Here is an 18,303-nt window from a genome sequence, read left to right as displayed (position 1 = left end):
GTTTGCCTAGTGTTCCTGAGAAACGCAGTTTCTGCATGAACATTTTCTCTTTCATGCAGTCTTGTAGTTTTATTGTGTTGTTTAATTTTTATAGGTGCTCATTTAGGAATTATGTGCAGTTTTGCAAATCACCATTATGCATTTCCTAGAAATATAAAACTAACATTACAAAAAGTAACACATCACTTTTTGTTTAGAAAACATGCAACAACAATAGAGTTATCATGGTGTTTTTCTGTTAGTCTGGATAAAACAAAGTACAGGACAAACCACCCTACACAACCTAGGATGTAGTGTTTTGGGGTATTTTCTTGAGCTTCAAGAAAGTTCTGCCTTACCTCTTGTTAACAACCCAACACATTTTTTTAATATCTAGCAATATTCAAAGAAGTTTGTCACATGCCATAGGATTTTCTGGAAGTTTTTCTTCCTTTTATGGATGGAAACTTTAAAAGTGTTCTGAATTTGACCCACGTCTTTGTCTAAGAGTTTGTTACTCATTCCATGTTCTCTAAAACAATGATGTGTGAAAGTCAGGCTGTGGTCTGAATTGACCTTTTCTCTTCTAGCATCTTCTGAAATTGCAAGAGGAATACAAAAAACGAGAAGCCGAGCTAGAAAAAGTGAAGGAAGACAAAGTACAAATGGAAATGTTGTTAGAAACCCTGAAGGAGCAGGTATGTACAGTCTAGGCCTCCAGGCTTCTGTATGACGTTTCAGTAATAGACTGTTGCTAGGCTTGTCGCCTTTGGATGTCATAGCTCGCTCTGTGTGCAGCACAAGGTACAGGTGGAGGAGATAGCCTGGGCCTGCCTTGAGTGGCAATGGTCTGCTTTGTTTGAACAACTGGCAGACTCCTAAAGAGATTTGCTACCACATTTATCAGTGCGGACTTTGTGGATATTTTGGAGTTGGAACCACCGCATGAATATACATGGCAGAACTTCTGGTGCTTACAATGCCATTCAAACATCCATGTCTCTTTTCATGAAAGTAAAGTTGTTTCGTGCACCTTTGCTTTCCATAGCAAAAGAGAACAAAACTAAGTGCATGTCTTAAGAGAATGCTTTGCAAAATGCAGACTCATCTACCAAATGTTTGTGAAAACTACAGTAGTCAGCATGAACACTGTTACTTTCAAGAGCAAGTAAAATTCCTTTCCCCTCCCAAATAGATCTTCATAGAGGAAAGCTGATAAGAGCCTAAAATGCTGAAAACACGGAGCCAAATTTTACATTCCTTAGTCCAACAGAATTCCATTGAAGACAGAGTTTCCAGGCACCATCTATAGTAGAGAGAGAGCGAGAGCTGGAGCACTGGGCTTGGGTGCAAGATCTGAGGCCTGAATGAGAGGCTGTGAACTAAAGTCAGGCCATGTATTAAAGTAGATGCTTACAAGTTCACTGTTTGGTACATGAACTTGGCAAAGTTGTTGTTAGTGTACTAGGCACTAGATACTTATGTAAATATCTTTTAGAAGGCTAGTATAGATATACCCCAATCTAGTACAGATAAGGTGGTGGTTTGACAGAACAATGAATAGGAATGTTTTGTCCAAGATATCAGGAACAAGGAGCGATGATAAACAGATGTCATGAAACACTCAAGGTGGTATGTAAGTTGCTTATCTCATTGTTTGGCTTAGTCTATAAATGTCGGGGTACCTTGCCTTAATCTTTTGTGCGGCCAAGGGGACAGCAGAAACTGCCGCTGCTGACTGAGGCACTCCTTGCCATCTGGCACTCGTGTTAATGTGCTTGTGCAAGTTGTGCAACTCTTGAGGACAATAAACCTGGCCGAGTACCTTTGTCACCCAACCATGCCTGTGGTCTTTCCGTATGAGTAACATTGAGGTCTACTAAATTAGCAGGCTGCGCTCTCTGCTTGTGCTGATAACAGCGGAGTTCCAAGGACAGAAGCGTTGAGCAGCTATAACAGCGTAGCAGTCTTGACAGCGTCACAGCAATGACATTCTTTAGTGCTCTTCTACACTACCTGCACCTTTTGATACAATAATTCCAAGGAGAAATTGTAGAAGAGGGGGGGAGGGATAGCTCAGTGGTTTGAGCATTGGCCTGCTAAACCCAGGGTTGTGAGTTCAGTCCTTGAGGGGGGCATTTAGAGATCAGGGGCAAAAATCTGTCTGGGGATTGGTCCTGCTTTGAGCAGGCGGTTGGACTAGATGACCTCCTGAGGTCTCTTCCAACCCTGATATTCTATGAATGCAGTTCAGAGTCCTTTTGCAGGGGAGAGGGCTCTGTTCATAGTTTTCAGGCTCACAGAAAGGACATAGAAACATAGTTTTTCCACCATAAAGTACCACATAGTGCATTGGGAGTACAGCCCACCCACCAGGGACGCTCAGGAGGCACAACAAAGGTTGCTGACTGTGGCTTCTGAAAGGAGGCCCCTGTACCTTGTCCAAAAATCTATACAAACCCTATGGGACCAAACTCATTGATCCAACTTGCTCTTAAGTCACACGGAAGCATCCAGAGTGCCAGTTCTGAAATGCACAGATGGTGGAGCATTCCCTAGAGAGAAACTGATACTGTGTTTTTTGGGTGTCCATACACATTGATGTTTTGGGTGTCCATGCACACTGAGATGTTGTAGGATTGATTTACCTGAAAAAAAGCCTTTCGAGCCTCTGCTTGCACAATGTCACCTACCCCTCTCCCTCTCATCTGAATCTCATTTGGACCCAGAAGGACAGGAAATGTCACTGAAGGTGCAGTGTGCTGAACCATTACCTGCATAGCCTGAGGATTTATGTCAGCAGTGAATCTGCCTAATGGTTCTTCTTTCAGGCTGCAATGAGGCAACCTTCCCTAGACAGTTGTGTACATTTCCAGGTTAGCTCTCATGTTCCAGTGCACATCATTTCAGCTGGAACGTTTGTTTTTTCTGTAACAGCATCAATGCTAAATATGGTAAAGAATACATTTTAAAGAGATAAAGAGCAGTTCTACATTATCCCCAGTAAATCCTATACTTGCATTTAAAGATATGTTCTGATCTACATTCTCTAAAAGATGTTTATGGATTTAACATTTCCAGCAATGTTGCTACAATATATTTACATTTATTTTGTATGACATGAAGGGAAATAATAAATACTTCTTTAGAATGAAAGCTTTTACATTAGAAGATTTTATTTCTAATCACAGAACTCTCTTGGACAGTAATTTGTTTTCTTGCTGTCTTTTTGCTGATGGCTCAGATAAATGTGGCATTCCGTTAATTAGGATTTTGTGATCCCAGAAGCTTGATAAAGTGGATATGCTAGCAGAACATGATGCTGTAGAGAATTATTTCTTCATCTTGAGTTTGACACAAAGTGTCAATTGAACAATTCTTCAATAGGTCACCTCTTGAAGATGCTGGATTCTGGGATCAGTATTGCAGAATCTATGAACCTATAACTAGATTGCAGAACTAGGAGTTGGTGCAGAACTTCTGTGTGTGAAGCTAGAGGGCCTGCTCAGTGTTATCCAAATGCTAATAATTTTAAGCCATCAGATAGAGGATTCATTGCTATTTGTGCTGAAATACAGCTGTGTAGACAATAGGCTGGGATTTGCAAGGGGTGTTAGGTGTCTGAGTTCCAGTGAAATTCCATGAGCGTTGGGGACCCAACTCCTTTATAAATCCCAGCCTAAAATTCTACAGGCTTGGAGTTGATTGTTTTATATTGTTCTTACTCCCTCTATCCTTCCAGATAAATGTTTGTATCAAAAACACCACTATATCCTGTTTAAATTAATGTAAAGTAGATGACTTTGCAGTATTTGTAATGTCTTGATTTAAATCAGTGGTTCCCATGCACTGGGATTGATCCTCTATACTCATCCCCACTTCTTTGAAGATGAACCTCTGTAATGTCCCTCATAAACAGCTGTTACCCACCTCCCATTCAGTTGCAATGTGCTGTTGGAACAGCCTAAGATCCACTGTGGCTTAGAGGGTAGAGTTAATGGGAGGCAGTGGACTGGAACATCGGGTGAAATGTTACTCTAAGCAGAAAGGGCTGGGCTGGACAAATACATTCCTGTAGCCTAGGCAAGTGACAAAGAGGAAGGAATACTGTTTGTGGCAAAGCTCTGACCTTGCCCCCATGGGTCCTGCGCTTCTAGGCAGTTTATGCTAGCCTCAGTGGCTCACTGTGACCCTCCACGTAGCCCTTCTCTCTCTAGGGCCAGGGTTACAGTCTAATGAGCCCTTTTCATCATAGGCTAGCAAGGAGGTTGGTGAGAGAACTCCCACAGTCTCTGTTGTCCCTGGGGGCTTATTTCAGAACAGTTTAGCCTCCTGTGCTGACAGGGGCCTGACTTCCCCTCCCAGGAGATGTTCCTGTAGTGGTGGATTGGGGGGAAACCCAGGCCCGCCCTCTACTCCAGGTTCCGGTCCAGGGACCCTCATGGTAGCAGCTGTTGGCAGCCAACCTTTCACTGTCAGAGTTGCTACATTTCCCAGGGCCACTTCCCCACAGCTCTCTTGCTTCTCCCTTCTTCACTCTTACCTTAGGGCTCCTTTACTGATGGTTTGAGGGTGTCTTCATTAACCAGCCCTTCAGCCACGCTTTCTCTCCCCGGCTCTCCTCTGCCTGACTGGAGTGAGCCCTTCTTATAGTATCAGCGGGGCCTTAATTAGAGTCAGGTGGTCATATTAGCTTAATGGCCTCACCTGACTCTTTGCAGGATAATTAGAGTCAGGTGTTCTCATTAGCCTGGAGCAGCCCCTGCTCTGGTCAGTCAGGGAACAGAAAACTGTTAATCCAGTAGCCAGTATATCTGCCTTCTGCTATTCTGCTGTACCCAACTGGCCTGGGTCTATCACATGTTGAAGAACAATAGGTCGCAATCCTGAGGCACTCAGCACTACACAGGACTGGGCCCATTACTGGACTCGTCCACACAGCACCCATTTAGATAGAATTTAAGACTAAATTGGACTAAATTTTGGAAAAGAGCATCTTGATGAATGGAAGTTACCTTACCGTACTTCTGGTTAGGGCAGGAGTTGATGATCAGGGTTAGGGCAGGAGTTGGGGCCATGTGGGCAGAGAGGATGGGTCCAGTCTTGGAGATGTGCAGGTAGAAGCCACAAAATTTAGCCATGGGCTGTGCGTGTGGAGACAAAGAGAGGGATAAATCAAAGAAGCAGCTGAAATTTTGGGATTGAGCAACACAGAGGATGGTGATACTCTTCACCATGATATAGAAAGTGGGGAGGGAGAAGGGCTTCGGGAGAAGATCAGGAGTGCAGTTTCACCCATGTTCGGTTTCAGAGATGACTGGACACCCCCAAGGAGATGTCAAGCAACCAGGCTATTAGTGTGGATGGAGGGAACAGGTCCCAAGCAGTGAGGTAGATCTGTGAGGTGTCAGTGTAGAAATGGTTGCAAAGCTAAATTGGCAGAGATGATAATCCGGAGAGAGGCTCTGAGGAAGCTGAAGAGGAGGCCTACAGTGGGATGCCCCATGAAGAAGGGGGGGGGGGCATGGGAGGTGCACCTTCTGTTTGAGATACCGAGGGCTTGAGAGTTAGAGAATCAGGAGAGGAAGAAATCATGGAAACCCATGGGGGAGAAGATTTCCAAAAGAACCTGTCTGATGATGTTAAAGGCAACCAATAGACAAGGAGGGAAGGCAGAGGAAAGAGAAGGTAAAGGCTGTAAAGGGTTCCACAGCATGAACTTCTAGCTGTGGTTTATTAGATCCCCTGCACCAATCCTGGCCTGTTGAGAGAGAGAGAAAGAAAGAAAGAAGGGTTTGCTGCTCCAAAAATGAGCACTGATTGAGCTCCTTGGGGAGCTGGAAAGAGCTGCCTGGTCTGGAATGGCCAGCATGTTCCCAAGGTTCCCAGTTGGCCCCCATCTGCACTGTAGCTGCTGTTGTGAGTGCCACAGGGAATGCCCTGGCAAACATTGTCTAGTTAGTGAGCTAGACTCAGAACCCGCAGCCAGGATTTGGGACTTGGCTTTAATGAGGATTCAAAAGTCCGGAGCATTTCCACATGGAGTGTCTGTGCTGGGCTGTGAGTAGAGGAGCCTCTTGGCCAGCTCTTACCATCACATGTAGATTCTTGCTGTTGTTTGACTGCTCCCATCTACTGACTGCACCTTGTAGTCACACCCATTTGTCAGTGCTGGGCCCAGAGAGAAGTAGAGCTCCCTTAACTGTTAACTATTATCTGTTACCTGTGTGTTGCAGCAAGCTTGCTAAGACCACCCACTGAGGTCTCAGGGATATGGGTATGGTCAGCAGGGGAAGTGGGAGTTGTTTATGAGTCAATGGATTTTCTGTTGGCTTTATAAAGTGTCACCTTCCTCTCTCTGCTCCTCTCCCAAACCACCTCCTCCTCCCTGTGCTCTGCACTAACTGTTTTCGTGAGGTATATCTTGGCTGGCCGTTGCCTCCTCAGAGCACTGTCTGTTGTGTGCTGGGAGGGAGGATGACAACCATTCTGTACACATCCTCACATGAGGTGAAGGCCCCGCACAACTCTGTTCACTGAGTACAGTAGATCCAATTGGACAGTGATGGCACAGATCTGGTCAATACCTCCCTGACATGAGAACTTGCCCTCCCCCTGTGCCTTAGAATCATAGGACCATAGAATATCAGGGTTGGAAGGGACCTCAGGAGGTCATCTAGTCCAACCCCCTGCTCAAAGCAGGACCAATCCCCAGACGGATTTTTGCCCCAACTCCCTAAATGGCCCCCTCAAGGATTGAACTCACAACCCTGGGTTTAGCAGCCCAATGCTCAAACCACTGAGCTATCTGTCACCCCCCTCCCCCCCATTAATGGAGATATCCTATCTCCTAGAACTAGCTAGTGCTATGTACTGGATCAGGGGTTACACACAGTAATTGTCTTTCTGGTTGTTAAAGTATCTGAATCTCAATTAGATTGCTCCAGTTTGAGAGCTTCATTTGCAAAGATCAATGAACAAAGCTAATATTTTACCAACTATGCTAAAGATTATAACCTTTTCCCTTTCTGTAACGGAATGTAGCAAGAGATGGCAGATGAAGAGGACAAGGAGAGAGACGTGGCTGATAATCAAGGAAATGTAAGTCAGTGTGTTTCTTTCTGCTACTTTAGGTAGAGCATCTTACTGAGAGAAGTGGTGACAGTTCATAATAAATGGATCCACTGTTTGGAGCTAAGTATATAAGCCTGACGCATCTAGGTTAGGAAACAAGAAACCATCACATTAAGCATCATCTCAGGCTGGTAAAGAAGTACATTTCTGCAGAGCTGTGGTATGGGGAGCAGACTCAGGGTATGAGATGACTTGCTGCATCCTAACGCCCTGTCCCTCTGCAAAAATATCTGTTCCCTGATTAAAGAACAGGAGTACTTGTGGCACCTTAGAGACTAACAAATTTATTTGAGCATAAGCTTTCGTGGGCTACAGCCCACTTCATCAGCTGCATAGAATGGAACATATAGTAAGAATATATATATATATACACACACACACACACACACACACACACACACAGAGAGAGAGAGAGAGAGAGAGAGAGAGAACATGAAAAGGTGGAAGTTGCCATACCAACTCTAAGAGGCGAATTAATTAAGATGAACTATTATCAGCAGGAGGGAAAAAAAACTTTTGTAGCGATAATCAAGATGGCCCATTTCAGACAGTTGACAAGGTGTGAGGATACTTAATATGGGAAAATAGATTCAATTTGCGTAATGACCCAGCTACTCCCAGTCTCTATTCAAGCCCAAGTTAATGGTATCTAGTCTGCAAGTTAATTCAAGTTCAGCAGTTTCTCATTGGAGTCTGTTTTTGAAGCTTTTCTGTCCAAAATTGCCACCTTTAAGTCTGTTACTGAGTGACCAGAGAGGTTGAAGTGTTCTCCTACTGGTTTTTGAACGTTATGATTCCTGATGTCAGATTTGTGTCCATTTATTCTTTTGCATAGAGACTGTCCGGTTTGGCCAATGTACACGGTAGAGGGGCATTGCTGGCACATGATGGCATATATCACATTGGTAGATGTGCAGGTGAACAAGCCCCTGATGGCATGGCTGATGTGATTAGGTCCTATGATGGTGTCACTTGAAGAGATATGTGGACAGAGTTGGCATCCAGACAGAGTTCCTGATTGCGCCTTGAGGAAAATATTGTGCCCCCTTTTACTGATTTAGTAATATGTGATCTGGCTCTTCTACCTACAGACTGCAGGAGACCCTTATGTATGTCTCTCAAAGGGCCACACTCCTTGCTGGCTATCTGCAACAATACAATTAGGAAAGCAGGCTTCGTAGGGCTGCTACATCTCCTCCCCACACAGGAGAGTGTTAGGGGGCAGGAGTGGGCAGAGCATGCACCCATCTCTGTAACTTCACTGGCGTGTTGGGGAGTGTATGCTGCCACCGAGTATAGATCCGGTGCAGGTTACTCCCTTTCTGGAGCAGCAAGAAGACTGAGAGGGAGAGTGGGACTCTGCTAGTCCCAATCTTCAGGCCAACACACTACCCCTTTGGTTAAGTAATTGGATTTAGAAAGTAGCTTCCTTGCAGATTGATTAGTTCTGGGGATTGACCCGTGTCTGTCACTGGTTCAAATCCAGCCACATCAGGAGTGACTGAAAGTCATTGCCAGCTGATCGCTGTCTGGTTCATAAGGAGTGAGGATGATGGATTCACTTTCAGCACCTACCAACAACTGGCCAAGTGACTGTCCTTTTTTTGGCCTCTGCAGAGAGGTGAAAGGTTAACTGCCACACCCGGCTGAGCAGGGTTGATGTACAATGGCAGGAGATGATGTAATAGGCAACACTTGCATTTTAATGCTTTGCTACACCTGTTCTGTAGATAAACAGACTATTCGTTCCCTAGAGAAGTCTCTGTCCCTTCTTAGATCAGTCAAGAATTCAGGACAACACTTAAGTACATGCTTAACTTTAAAGTGTGGTTACATTGTATTGATTGTTGAAGTGCTTTCTTGAATCAAGGCTGCAAGGGGAAGTTCTGTTCTGAAAAGGGGACGATGTAAAAACAGCAGCTCCTTTATCAGCAGAGCTGCCCTAAGTGTGTATTGAGTTAGATCCATTCAGTTTAGTAATAATGATTTACTGCTTTTTATTCCATAGCCTTGCCGAGCTGACACAGATCTGGGAAAGTGAGCTAGAGTCTATTCCAATCTTATCATAGAATCATAGCAATTTAGGGCTGGAAGGGACCCTGAGAACTCAAGTCCAGCCCCCTGCACTGAGACAGGACCAAGTAAACCTAGACGATCCTTGACAGGTGTTTGTCCAACCTGTTCTTTAAAACTCCAATGATGGGGATTGTACAACCTTCCTGGGAAGCCTATTCCAGAGTTTAACTACCCTGAGAGCTAGAAAGTTTTTCCTAATATATACCCTAAATCTCCCTTGCTGCAGATTAAGCCCGTTGATTCTTTTCCTTCCTTTGGTGGACATGGAGAATAATTGATCATCATCTTTTTTATAGCAGCCCTTAACATATTTGAAGACTGTTATGAGGTCTTCTCAGTTGTCTTTCGGCAAGACTAAACAACCCCAGTTTTTGTTGTCAGGTTTGCTAAACCTTTTATCATTTTTGTTGCTCTCCTCTGGACACACTCCAATTTGTCCACATCTTTCTTAAAGTGTGGTGCTCAGAATTGGGCAAAGTACACCAGCTGAGGTCTCACCAGAGCTGAGTAGAGCGGGACAGTTACCTTCCTTGGCTTACATACAACAGTCCTGTCAATATACTCCAGAATAATAATATCCTTTTTCGCAACTGCATCATATGATTGACTCATATTCAATTTGTGATCTACCATAACTTCCAGATCCTTTTCAGCAGTACTATCACCTAGCCAGATATTCCCCATTTTGTAGTTGTGCATTTGATTAGTCCTTCCTAAGTGTAGTCCTTCGCACTTATCTCTGTTGAATTTCTTTTCTTTGATTTCAGACCAATTCTCCAATTTGTTAAGGTCATTTTGAATTGTAATCCTGTCCCCAAAGTGCTTGTAGCCCTTCCCAGGTTACTATCATCCACAAATTTTATAAGCATATTCTCCACTCCATTATCCAAGTTAGGAATTACTGGACCCAGGACTGACCCCATGGGACTCCACTAGAAATGCCCTCCCAGTTTGACCATGAATTATTGATAACTATTCTTTGAGTACAGTCTTTCAACCAGATGTGTACCCACCTTATAGTAATTTCCTCTGGACCACATTTCCATAGTTTGCTTCTGAGAATGTCATGTGGGACTGTGTCAAAAGCCTACTAAAATCAAGATATATCATGTCCACTGCTTTCCCCCCAACCACTAAGCCAGTAACCTTCCCAGTGAAGGAAATTAGATTGATTTGGCATGATTTGTTCTTGACAAATGCATGCTGGCTGTTCCTTATAGCCCTATTATCCTCTAGGTGCTTACAAATTGATTGTTTACAAATTTGTTCCAGTATCTTTCCAGGGACTGAAGTTAGGCTGATCAATCTATAATTTCCCAGTTCCACCTCGTTTTAAGGATAGGTGCTATGTTTGCCCTTCTCTAGCCCTCTAGTACCTCACCCATCCTCCATGAATTCTCAGAGACAATCACTAATGGTTGAGAGATTGCCTCAGCTGGTTAGTTCCTTAATTGACCTAGGATGAATTTCCTCAGGCCCTGTTTATTTGAATACATCTAATTTATCTAAATATTCTTTCCTTTTTTTTGGCTTGTGCTCCTTCACCCTTGTTAATATTAATTGTTGAATATCTGGTCACCATTAAGCTTTTTAGTGAAGACTTAAGCAAAATAGGCATTAAACACCTCAACCTTCTTGATATCATCAGTTATTAGTTTTCCTTCCCTGCTGAGTAGAGGGACCTACACTTTTCTTTGTCTTTCTCTTGCTCCTAATTTATTTAAAGAACCTCTTATTGCCTTGTCAGGTGTAACTCATTTTGTGCCTTAGTGTTTCTGATTTTGTCTCTACATGCTTGTGCTATTTTTCTGTATTCCTTCATAGCAATTTACACATATTCCCATTTTTTGTAGGATTCGTTTTTTGATTTTCAGGTCATTAGAGAGCTCTTGATGGAGCTATATTGGCCTCTTACTGTTTTTCCTATCTCTCCTTCGCATCGGGATAGGTTGCAGTTGTGCTTCTAATATTGTCTCCTTGAGAAACTGCCAGCTCTCTTGAACTCCTTCATCCTTTAGATTTTCTTCCAAGGGGACCTTACCTACCAGTGTTGGGATTTCCTCCAAGATCTTTCCACTCGTCTTATCCAGAACACCTCGTCCAGTTTTGGAAGAAGACTTATCCAGTTCTCTGGTATCCAAAAAATTCTCTTGACTCCAGCTCATCATTGAGGTTACTTTTTTAGGCATGTTATAGCTCTTTGCCTACGCTGGCCAGGCCCAGATGCAGGGCGTTTAGGTGATACCACAATTCCAATTCATGTCACACATCAAACAGTTTATATACATCTTTCCTAGCTACTAACGTCTATACTTCTTGCATGTAAAGACCAATTGCTTTGCAGATTGTGTAAGGCAAATTTATAAGTTCAGGGTGTTTCTGCCTACTTTGTTTACTATAAACACACTCGCAATAGTTAGCTGTTTCAGCAGTTATGTATTCAGGCCTGTTCAACAGTTGCTTGTTCAGGCACGTCCTGTCTTAAGTTGGGCCTGCTCATGTCAGCTAAACCACACTTACAGTCAGTTGTCTGAGTTTGTTAAAGTCTGCTGTTTTGAAGTCCATTGTCCTTAATCTGCTGCTGTCACTCCTTCCTTTCCCGAGAATCATGAAATCAATCATTTCATGATCACTTTCACCCAAATTCAAATTTCACCTTCAGATTTACAACCTATTTCTCCCTTTTTCTCAGAATCAAGTCTAAAATAGCTATCCCCCTCCTAACTTCTTCCTCCATTTTCTTAAATGGAAAGTTGTCCCCAACTCATTCTAAGAACGTAGTGAAAATTTTGTGTTTTGCCTGATTATTTTTCCAACAGATGTCTGGGTAGTCCCACATTACTATCAGGGCCTGTGTTTTCGATATTTCTGTTATTTGTTCTAGAAATGCCTCATCCACCTCCTCTTCCTGATTTCCTTTACTGCAGATTCCTACCATGACATCACCCATGTTTTTTCCCCTCTTATTTTGAACAGCATCAGCTGAATTGTATACTAAGTTCCAGTCATTTACTCCTGTGGAAAACTATTGGAGGCAATGAGGTTACATAGGGATCGCTAGGGGCCTACTATGGCCTGCCAAGGCCTTTATTAATGGTGAGGATGCATGTGTTGGAAAGAACCCAGCTTGACTTACCAATCCCAGTGTGACTTAAATTCAGGGAATTTAATACCTAGAGAAACAGAACACAACTGTTAATAATAATAATAATAATAATACCAAGCTCTTATATGGTGCTTTTCATTCATAATTCTCAAAGTGCTTTACAAATTAGGTTAGTGTCATTATCATCATTAGTCTTACTGTTTCCATCTAAGATTTATTTTTAAGCTAATAGTCTGTTACATGCAAATACTGTAAGGACACTTTTCTAACAGTGGGAGGAATTGATCAAGGCAAATATAAAGGTTCCCACAGCAACATGACCAATGTCCCCCATTGCACATCCCATGTGTTTTGTGGGATGTATTTTATGACGTAAACAATGTATTGACACATTGAACCAGGAAAAAAAGAATTGCAACTCTGTAAAAACTGTTCAAGTTAAAAACTAAGCTGGCATTTAATTAATTAGAATGAGTGCTGTATTGTGCAGGTATGGAGTGGACGGTGTTGTTTTTACAGGAGAGCAGTACTTACAGGATCTGTGCATCTAGCCAGGAGAAGGAGTTCCCACTTGAGAGGACCCTGAGCTGTAGCCCTGTCAAATCTGAACGAGAAGCTTTATTAGTAGGTAAGACTCATGGTACAGTATGTCTGCTAATGGCAAGACTGTTGTAATGCTGCCATCCATGCTATATAGATTCAGACTCCATGAGAGATCCTCTCAGGAGGTATTGTAAATGCAGTTCTTCCAGTCTCTGAATGTGCTTCTTTCCTCAGTTTCATGGACTGCTACAATAGCAGGCCAGGGGTGAAATGCTGGTCCCACTGAAGTCCCTGGTAAAGCTCCCACTGACTTCACTGGAGCCAGGATTTCACCCTTTGTGCATTGCTCACGTAGAGGTCTCATGTCATGTACCTCGATCTGTTCTAGTCACCTAATGACACATGCTGTACACTTGTGCACATTGGTACTATGTATGGGATGGTGACTTTCATCGGATATATTGATATGTTATGCACCTTTGATCCCCTTGCCTTCACTCTCCCTGCTGGGCTTTTTATCACTTTAGCACTTGCTAAAGTGCAGTTGCTTTGTCACAGGTCAAGCTAGGGCTAGCATCATTCCACTGAATCTTCATCTAGACAAGGTCACATCTGCCTCCCTGGGACATATTTTCACATTCCAAACCTCTGAGCAGTTTCAAACACTCTCCATTTTTTTTAAACAACCTGCTACTAAAAAGTTTTCTCCTTTTTCTCCAATTGACAGTGCTCTGAAGTACAGGATAGACAATATATAGTCCTGGACCCAGGACCATGTTTAAGGTCCAAAATCTCATGGACCATAGGTGCTCCTCCATCATAGCAGCTGCTAAATCATGACCCACTAAACTGTTCTAGACTGAATTATGTTGTTAAACTACACTTGCCTTCACGCATGTCCACAGCCTGGCACCTCCTGCTGTGAAGAACCATTAGCCTGTTCTCAGAGAAAATTGCCCACATTGAATTGGGACACCAGGAAACATATAATGAACTTTCGTTGATAATGTGATCTCTTCCTTCTCTGCATTTGCTCTATTCACACAAAAAAGTCCTAAAAAGTACTGCAGGAAAACTGAGCTCCCTGCCATGCTGATCCAGTCCTTTACTAGCTAAAGCATGTGGGATGCATAATCATTGAGATTAACAACTTTTCATTTGAGGAAGGAAATCCACCACCACCACTTCAGAAGCATGCTAAAATTCAGCCAACTGACCACTTTCCAGCTACCACCCAGCGCCACCCATGCTGGACTAACTAACTAAGAAGTTCACCCAGGGTTGATCGCATGACAGCCAAGATCCTAGACCCTTACCAACAGGCTTCAGTCCAGTTCATGGAACAGAGACCATGCAGTGAGATGATGTTCTCTTGGCAATGAACAAGGGCCACACAGCCAGACACTCAGATAATATGATGAGAAGAGCCTTAAAGTTTTAGACAGAGCAGAACTGACTCACTTACACAATCTGATTCTTGGATCCCATGGTGCAAAGGGGCTGGAAACTCAGTAGATCTGGCCAGCTGGAAATTCACCTGGTGTAGAGGGAGTCCCCACGTGGTGTATTCCAGTGTACTTAGGTATATTCCTATGTTGTGTCCCCAGCTCCCCTAGTGCTCCCCTGGTGTAGGGGCAATGGCCGACTTGCCTCTGGGCCGGTTATTCCCAGCTGCCCAAATGATCTGCTGGGGATGTAGGCAGCCAGGTATAAGGAAGAATAACCCTAGGGGCTGATTCTGCCTTTGGCCAGACCCGGGCCCAGGGGAGAGTAAATGTGATGTAAAACCTGTTTTGCCACCCATCACCTTGTGCTAAGCAGAGCTCTGTCTGTCTCCAGAATCCAGCCATTAGATTGTATCAAGCTCAATGTTATTGGCTACTTTAAAAATGTATTAATATGCTAATTTCTGTTGTATTGACACTGTTAATCATAACTCTAGCTTTGTCATGATTATTGCTGACAAATATTTTGATCATCAAATCAACTTGTAGCTCCAAAACAACCAGGGTAGCTCCAGAATTGAAGCTTCCATTTAAAAGATCTGCTTCTAGACCTCATGGTGAAGAGGAACCCTTGATTACACTCCTTTTTTTCTTCCAGTATTAAATGAGATTGGTTTCAAGACCAATCCGTAACCTCCCTCCCATCTGATAATTCACCTTTCAACACAGCGCATTGCTTTTTCCCCTTTAGTCAATTCTTTATCCACCTTACAATTCTTGGACTAATCCCCATTTTCTCTATTAATAATCTCCCATGTGGTACCATGTCAAATGCTTTACTGGAGTCCAAACATATTATTTTTACTGCATTTCCCTTATCTAAAAAAATCAGTTCTTTTCTCAAAGAAGGAAATCAGATTAGTCACCCCCTTTTCTGTTTACCTCATTAATTTAATTATTCTCTTTCACAATTTGTTCCAAAGTCTTGCATGCTACTGAGGATAAGGACATAAGAATGGTCATATTGGGTCCAACCAATTGTCCGTCTAGCCCAGTGGCCAATGCCAAATGCTTCAGAAGGAATGAAAGCAGAGATTTTGGAGCATCTGATATGGTTGTTTTGCAATTTTTCATGCCCAGCAGTTTTTGTTGATAATTTTACATTGTTATCACTCGTTTTAGAAATACTGAGTTTAGACATAATGATGTTGAGTCTTTCAAGTTCCCCTGTGACTGAGACAGTCTTAAAAAGAGGTAATGGACAGCTCCCAACCCAGGTCCTTGACAGCAGACTCTTGATAGAATGCTGCTTAGCTGCTCTCAAAGCACCTGCCAGGAGGAAAGTGGAGGGTGCTGCCTTGTTAAAGCAATCCGGACCCTAAGGGCATGCCCAGCCCTGCCTTCTTCCCAGTCCCAGTGAAACCCCCAATCTGGCCCCGGTTCATGAGGGAAACTTTCATTTCCTTCCTGGGGAAACTGCAGGTTTGAGCCCTCAAACCAGCCCATCTCCCCCTGCACACACCCTGTGCTCCCCCGTACACATTCTGTCCCACCCCAAATCTGTTCCTCCTTTCCCCCATGCTCCTCAGGAATAAACCCCATCCTCCAAATCCTAGTTCCCTCTGAGCTGTCTCCTCCCCACAAATCAATTAAAATCAACTGCAGAAAATTTCCAAACTTCTTTCCTAGGGGTCAGTCCCAAAGAGTTAAAGTCTGGGCTGTGGAGGACCATGTGTCTCTGGGTGGGAGACAGAATCCTAGTGCTTGGGTCTCATGGGCATGGGCTCGTTTTGCTTCTGGTGCTGTGGGCACTGCTTCATGGATATGCTGGGGGCCTGTCTGCTTCGTCTACCTGCTGCCTGCTTGCTCTGTTGATGGTCAGGTGGTTTCTGCTCCTGTTGGGCACAGCCAGACCTGCCTTCATTTGGTTCAGCAAAATGTTTGGGAACTAATGTGCATACCTGCCACTATCTCCCTCCTTTGTGTCTCTCACCCTTCTCTCTCTTTGTCTCCTTCCACCTCTTTGAGGGCCCGTCCTCCTCATGTTGATGCAGACCCGTTGCTGCATCTCATAGTGCTTCATGTTGCCCATTGCAGGAGCTTCCCAATCACTTTGAGAGTTGTCTGTATTGGACTGAGGGATATTGCTGTCTGAGTTGCTGCCCAAAGAAATGCTGTGCTCCACATTACATTGCAGCACACAGGCCAGGACCCAGCACAGCGCATGCAGGGAAAAGCCCTGCATGCAGACTGTGCAATCTTGGTGCTCTCAGTTGAATCACAAGAATGACCCCTGCCATGTTATTTCCCTAGGTATAATTTCAACATTTCTTCATGTTCACCCATTTGGAGCAAGCATAGAGTACATCTGTTCCTACTTACAGCGGCTCGACACCAAGGTAGGTGTGCTGAGGTCTTGGTCTCTCTGGGCAGACTCAGATGGGGAGGAGGGTCACTCTCTGTCTAGGCAGGCCAGGAGGGTGGTTGTCTTTCTGTGTGAATCATAGAATCACAGAATATCAGGGTTGGAACGGATCTCAAAAGGTCATCTAGTCCAACCCCCTGCTCAAAGCAGGACCAATCCCCAGACAGATTTTTACCCCAGTTCCCTAAATGGCCCCCTCAAGGATTGAACTCACAACCCTGGGTTTAGCAGGCCAAATCTCAAACCACCTGGAGGGGAGGGATAGCTCAGTGGTTTGAGCATTGGCCTGCTAAACCCAGGACCAACCAGTGTGGTTCGGCAGGGGTCTCTTACACTCACTTCCCAGAACCCAGGCCACCATCTCCTTACACCCTGCTCTGGCCGGTCACTGACAGCTTCAGCTGCCACTTCTTCCCCACCTCCAAGGACCAGCTCTGGGTGAGAGAGACTGACCGGAATCTCCATTCCCTCCACTCCACTCCCAGCAGATCTACCAGGACCAGCTGGGGACTCTCCCCACTTCCTCCACCTTCTCACCGGAGAGACCAGGACGTCTCCCCCCTTCCCCTCCCATTAGAGAGAGACCAAGACTGGTCAGGACCTCTCCGCCATCCCCTCTCACTGGAGAGACTGGGATTGGCTGGGACCTCTGCACCCCTCCCACCTGAAAGACCCCTCAGACCTGGCTCCTGGCTTCCCAGAACCCCGGGTCACCATCTCCTCATGCTGCCTCCTCCCCTTCTTCCACTTGTGGGCTCACTCCAGAAGTTGAGATAGCAGCTTGGCGAGGACATTCACGTGAATTTGTAGTAGCATCTAGGGCTTGGTGTGGGTAGCCCACGCTTGTTGAACGCCTGTCCGTGCCCTAAAGACCTAGCAATCTAGGTTACAACAGAGCAGAACAGGTGGATGGAACAAACAAATGGAGGGGGAGAAAGGTGATGAAAATAAGAGCTAAACAAGCAAGTTGTAGCACAAGGAGCATGAGTCATTTGTTCTGGCTTCTGTTTTGTGCAGCATCTCTTAACCAGTTTCTGATGATGTCTGGCAGTTTTTCTCTCTTACTCCATGTCTTGGTTTGCTTAATAGCCTTAATAGTGAGGGACTTTGCCAACGGCTTTTGAAAGTCTAAGTGAATTATGTCTTCCTATTCTTCTCTATCCACTATTCTATTGACTTGCCTTCATGGTCTGTCCCTGGTGTACGGTATCATGTTCATCAAGGTTGTTTTATAACTCTCTTTTTAATTAATTTGCAGATAATTTTCCTGACTGGGAAGTAGAGCTCATTCTTCTGTATTTCTCCAGGATCACTCTAATGTCTTTTCTAAAGATGTATACAGTATTCACTCGCCTCCAGTTCACCAGTGTAAAATCCCGTTACAGGATAAATCATGTATTTCTGATAGCAACATAACCACTTAATTCTTAATTTCCCTCAGCTCCCTTGAGAAATACCCTCTTGTCCTTTTGGCTCATTACCATTTCTTCCAGTGTTTTCTGTTTGGACAGCTCAATCTCTAAGAGAGCCTCACCGTAATTACTTTGGAATAGGTATCTTCACATTATTCTCTGTGGCAAAGACTGAGGCACAGA

At 44.1% G+C, this 18,303-nt stretch overlaps 1 protein-coding gene across 3 annotated transcripts in view; it reads left to right on the top strand.

Annotated features, from left to right (window-relative positions):
- Positions 1-16,682, top strand: part of ENOX2 (ecto-NOX disulfide-thiol exchanger 2) — a gene marked incomplete at its 3' end in the record, with an annotated part of 140,446 nt that extends 123,764 nt beyond the window's left edge. For all 3 annotated transcript variants that reach the window (XM_034781232.1, XM_034781231.1, XM_034781233.1), the window contains 4 exon segments: positions 570-677; positions 7,024-7,080; positions 12,815-12,923; positions 16,597-16,682. In XM_034781232.1, the coding sequence (XP_034637123.1) occupies positions 570-677; positions 7,024-7,080; positions 12,815-12,923; positions 16,597-16,682 (360 nt within the window).
- Between the last annotated feature and the right edge of the window lie 1,621 nt (positions 16,683-18,303).

The sequence above is a fragment of the Trachemys scripta genome, chromosome 9 (genome assembly GCF_013100865.1).
Source record: "Trachemys scripta elegans isolate TJP31775 chromosome 9, CAS_Tse_1.0, whole genome shotgun sequence".
NCBI lineage: Eukaryota > Metazoa > Chordata > Testudines > Emydidae > Trachemys > Trachemys scripta.
Note: the sequence above shows the minus strand (reverse complement) of the source record. Positions and strands in the feature narration are given on the sequence as shown.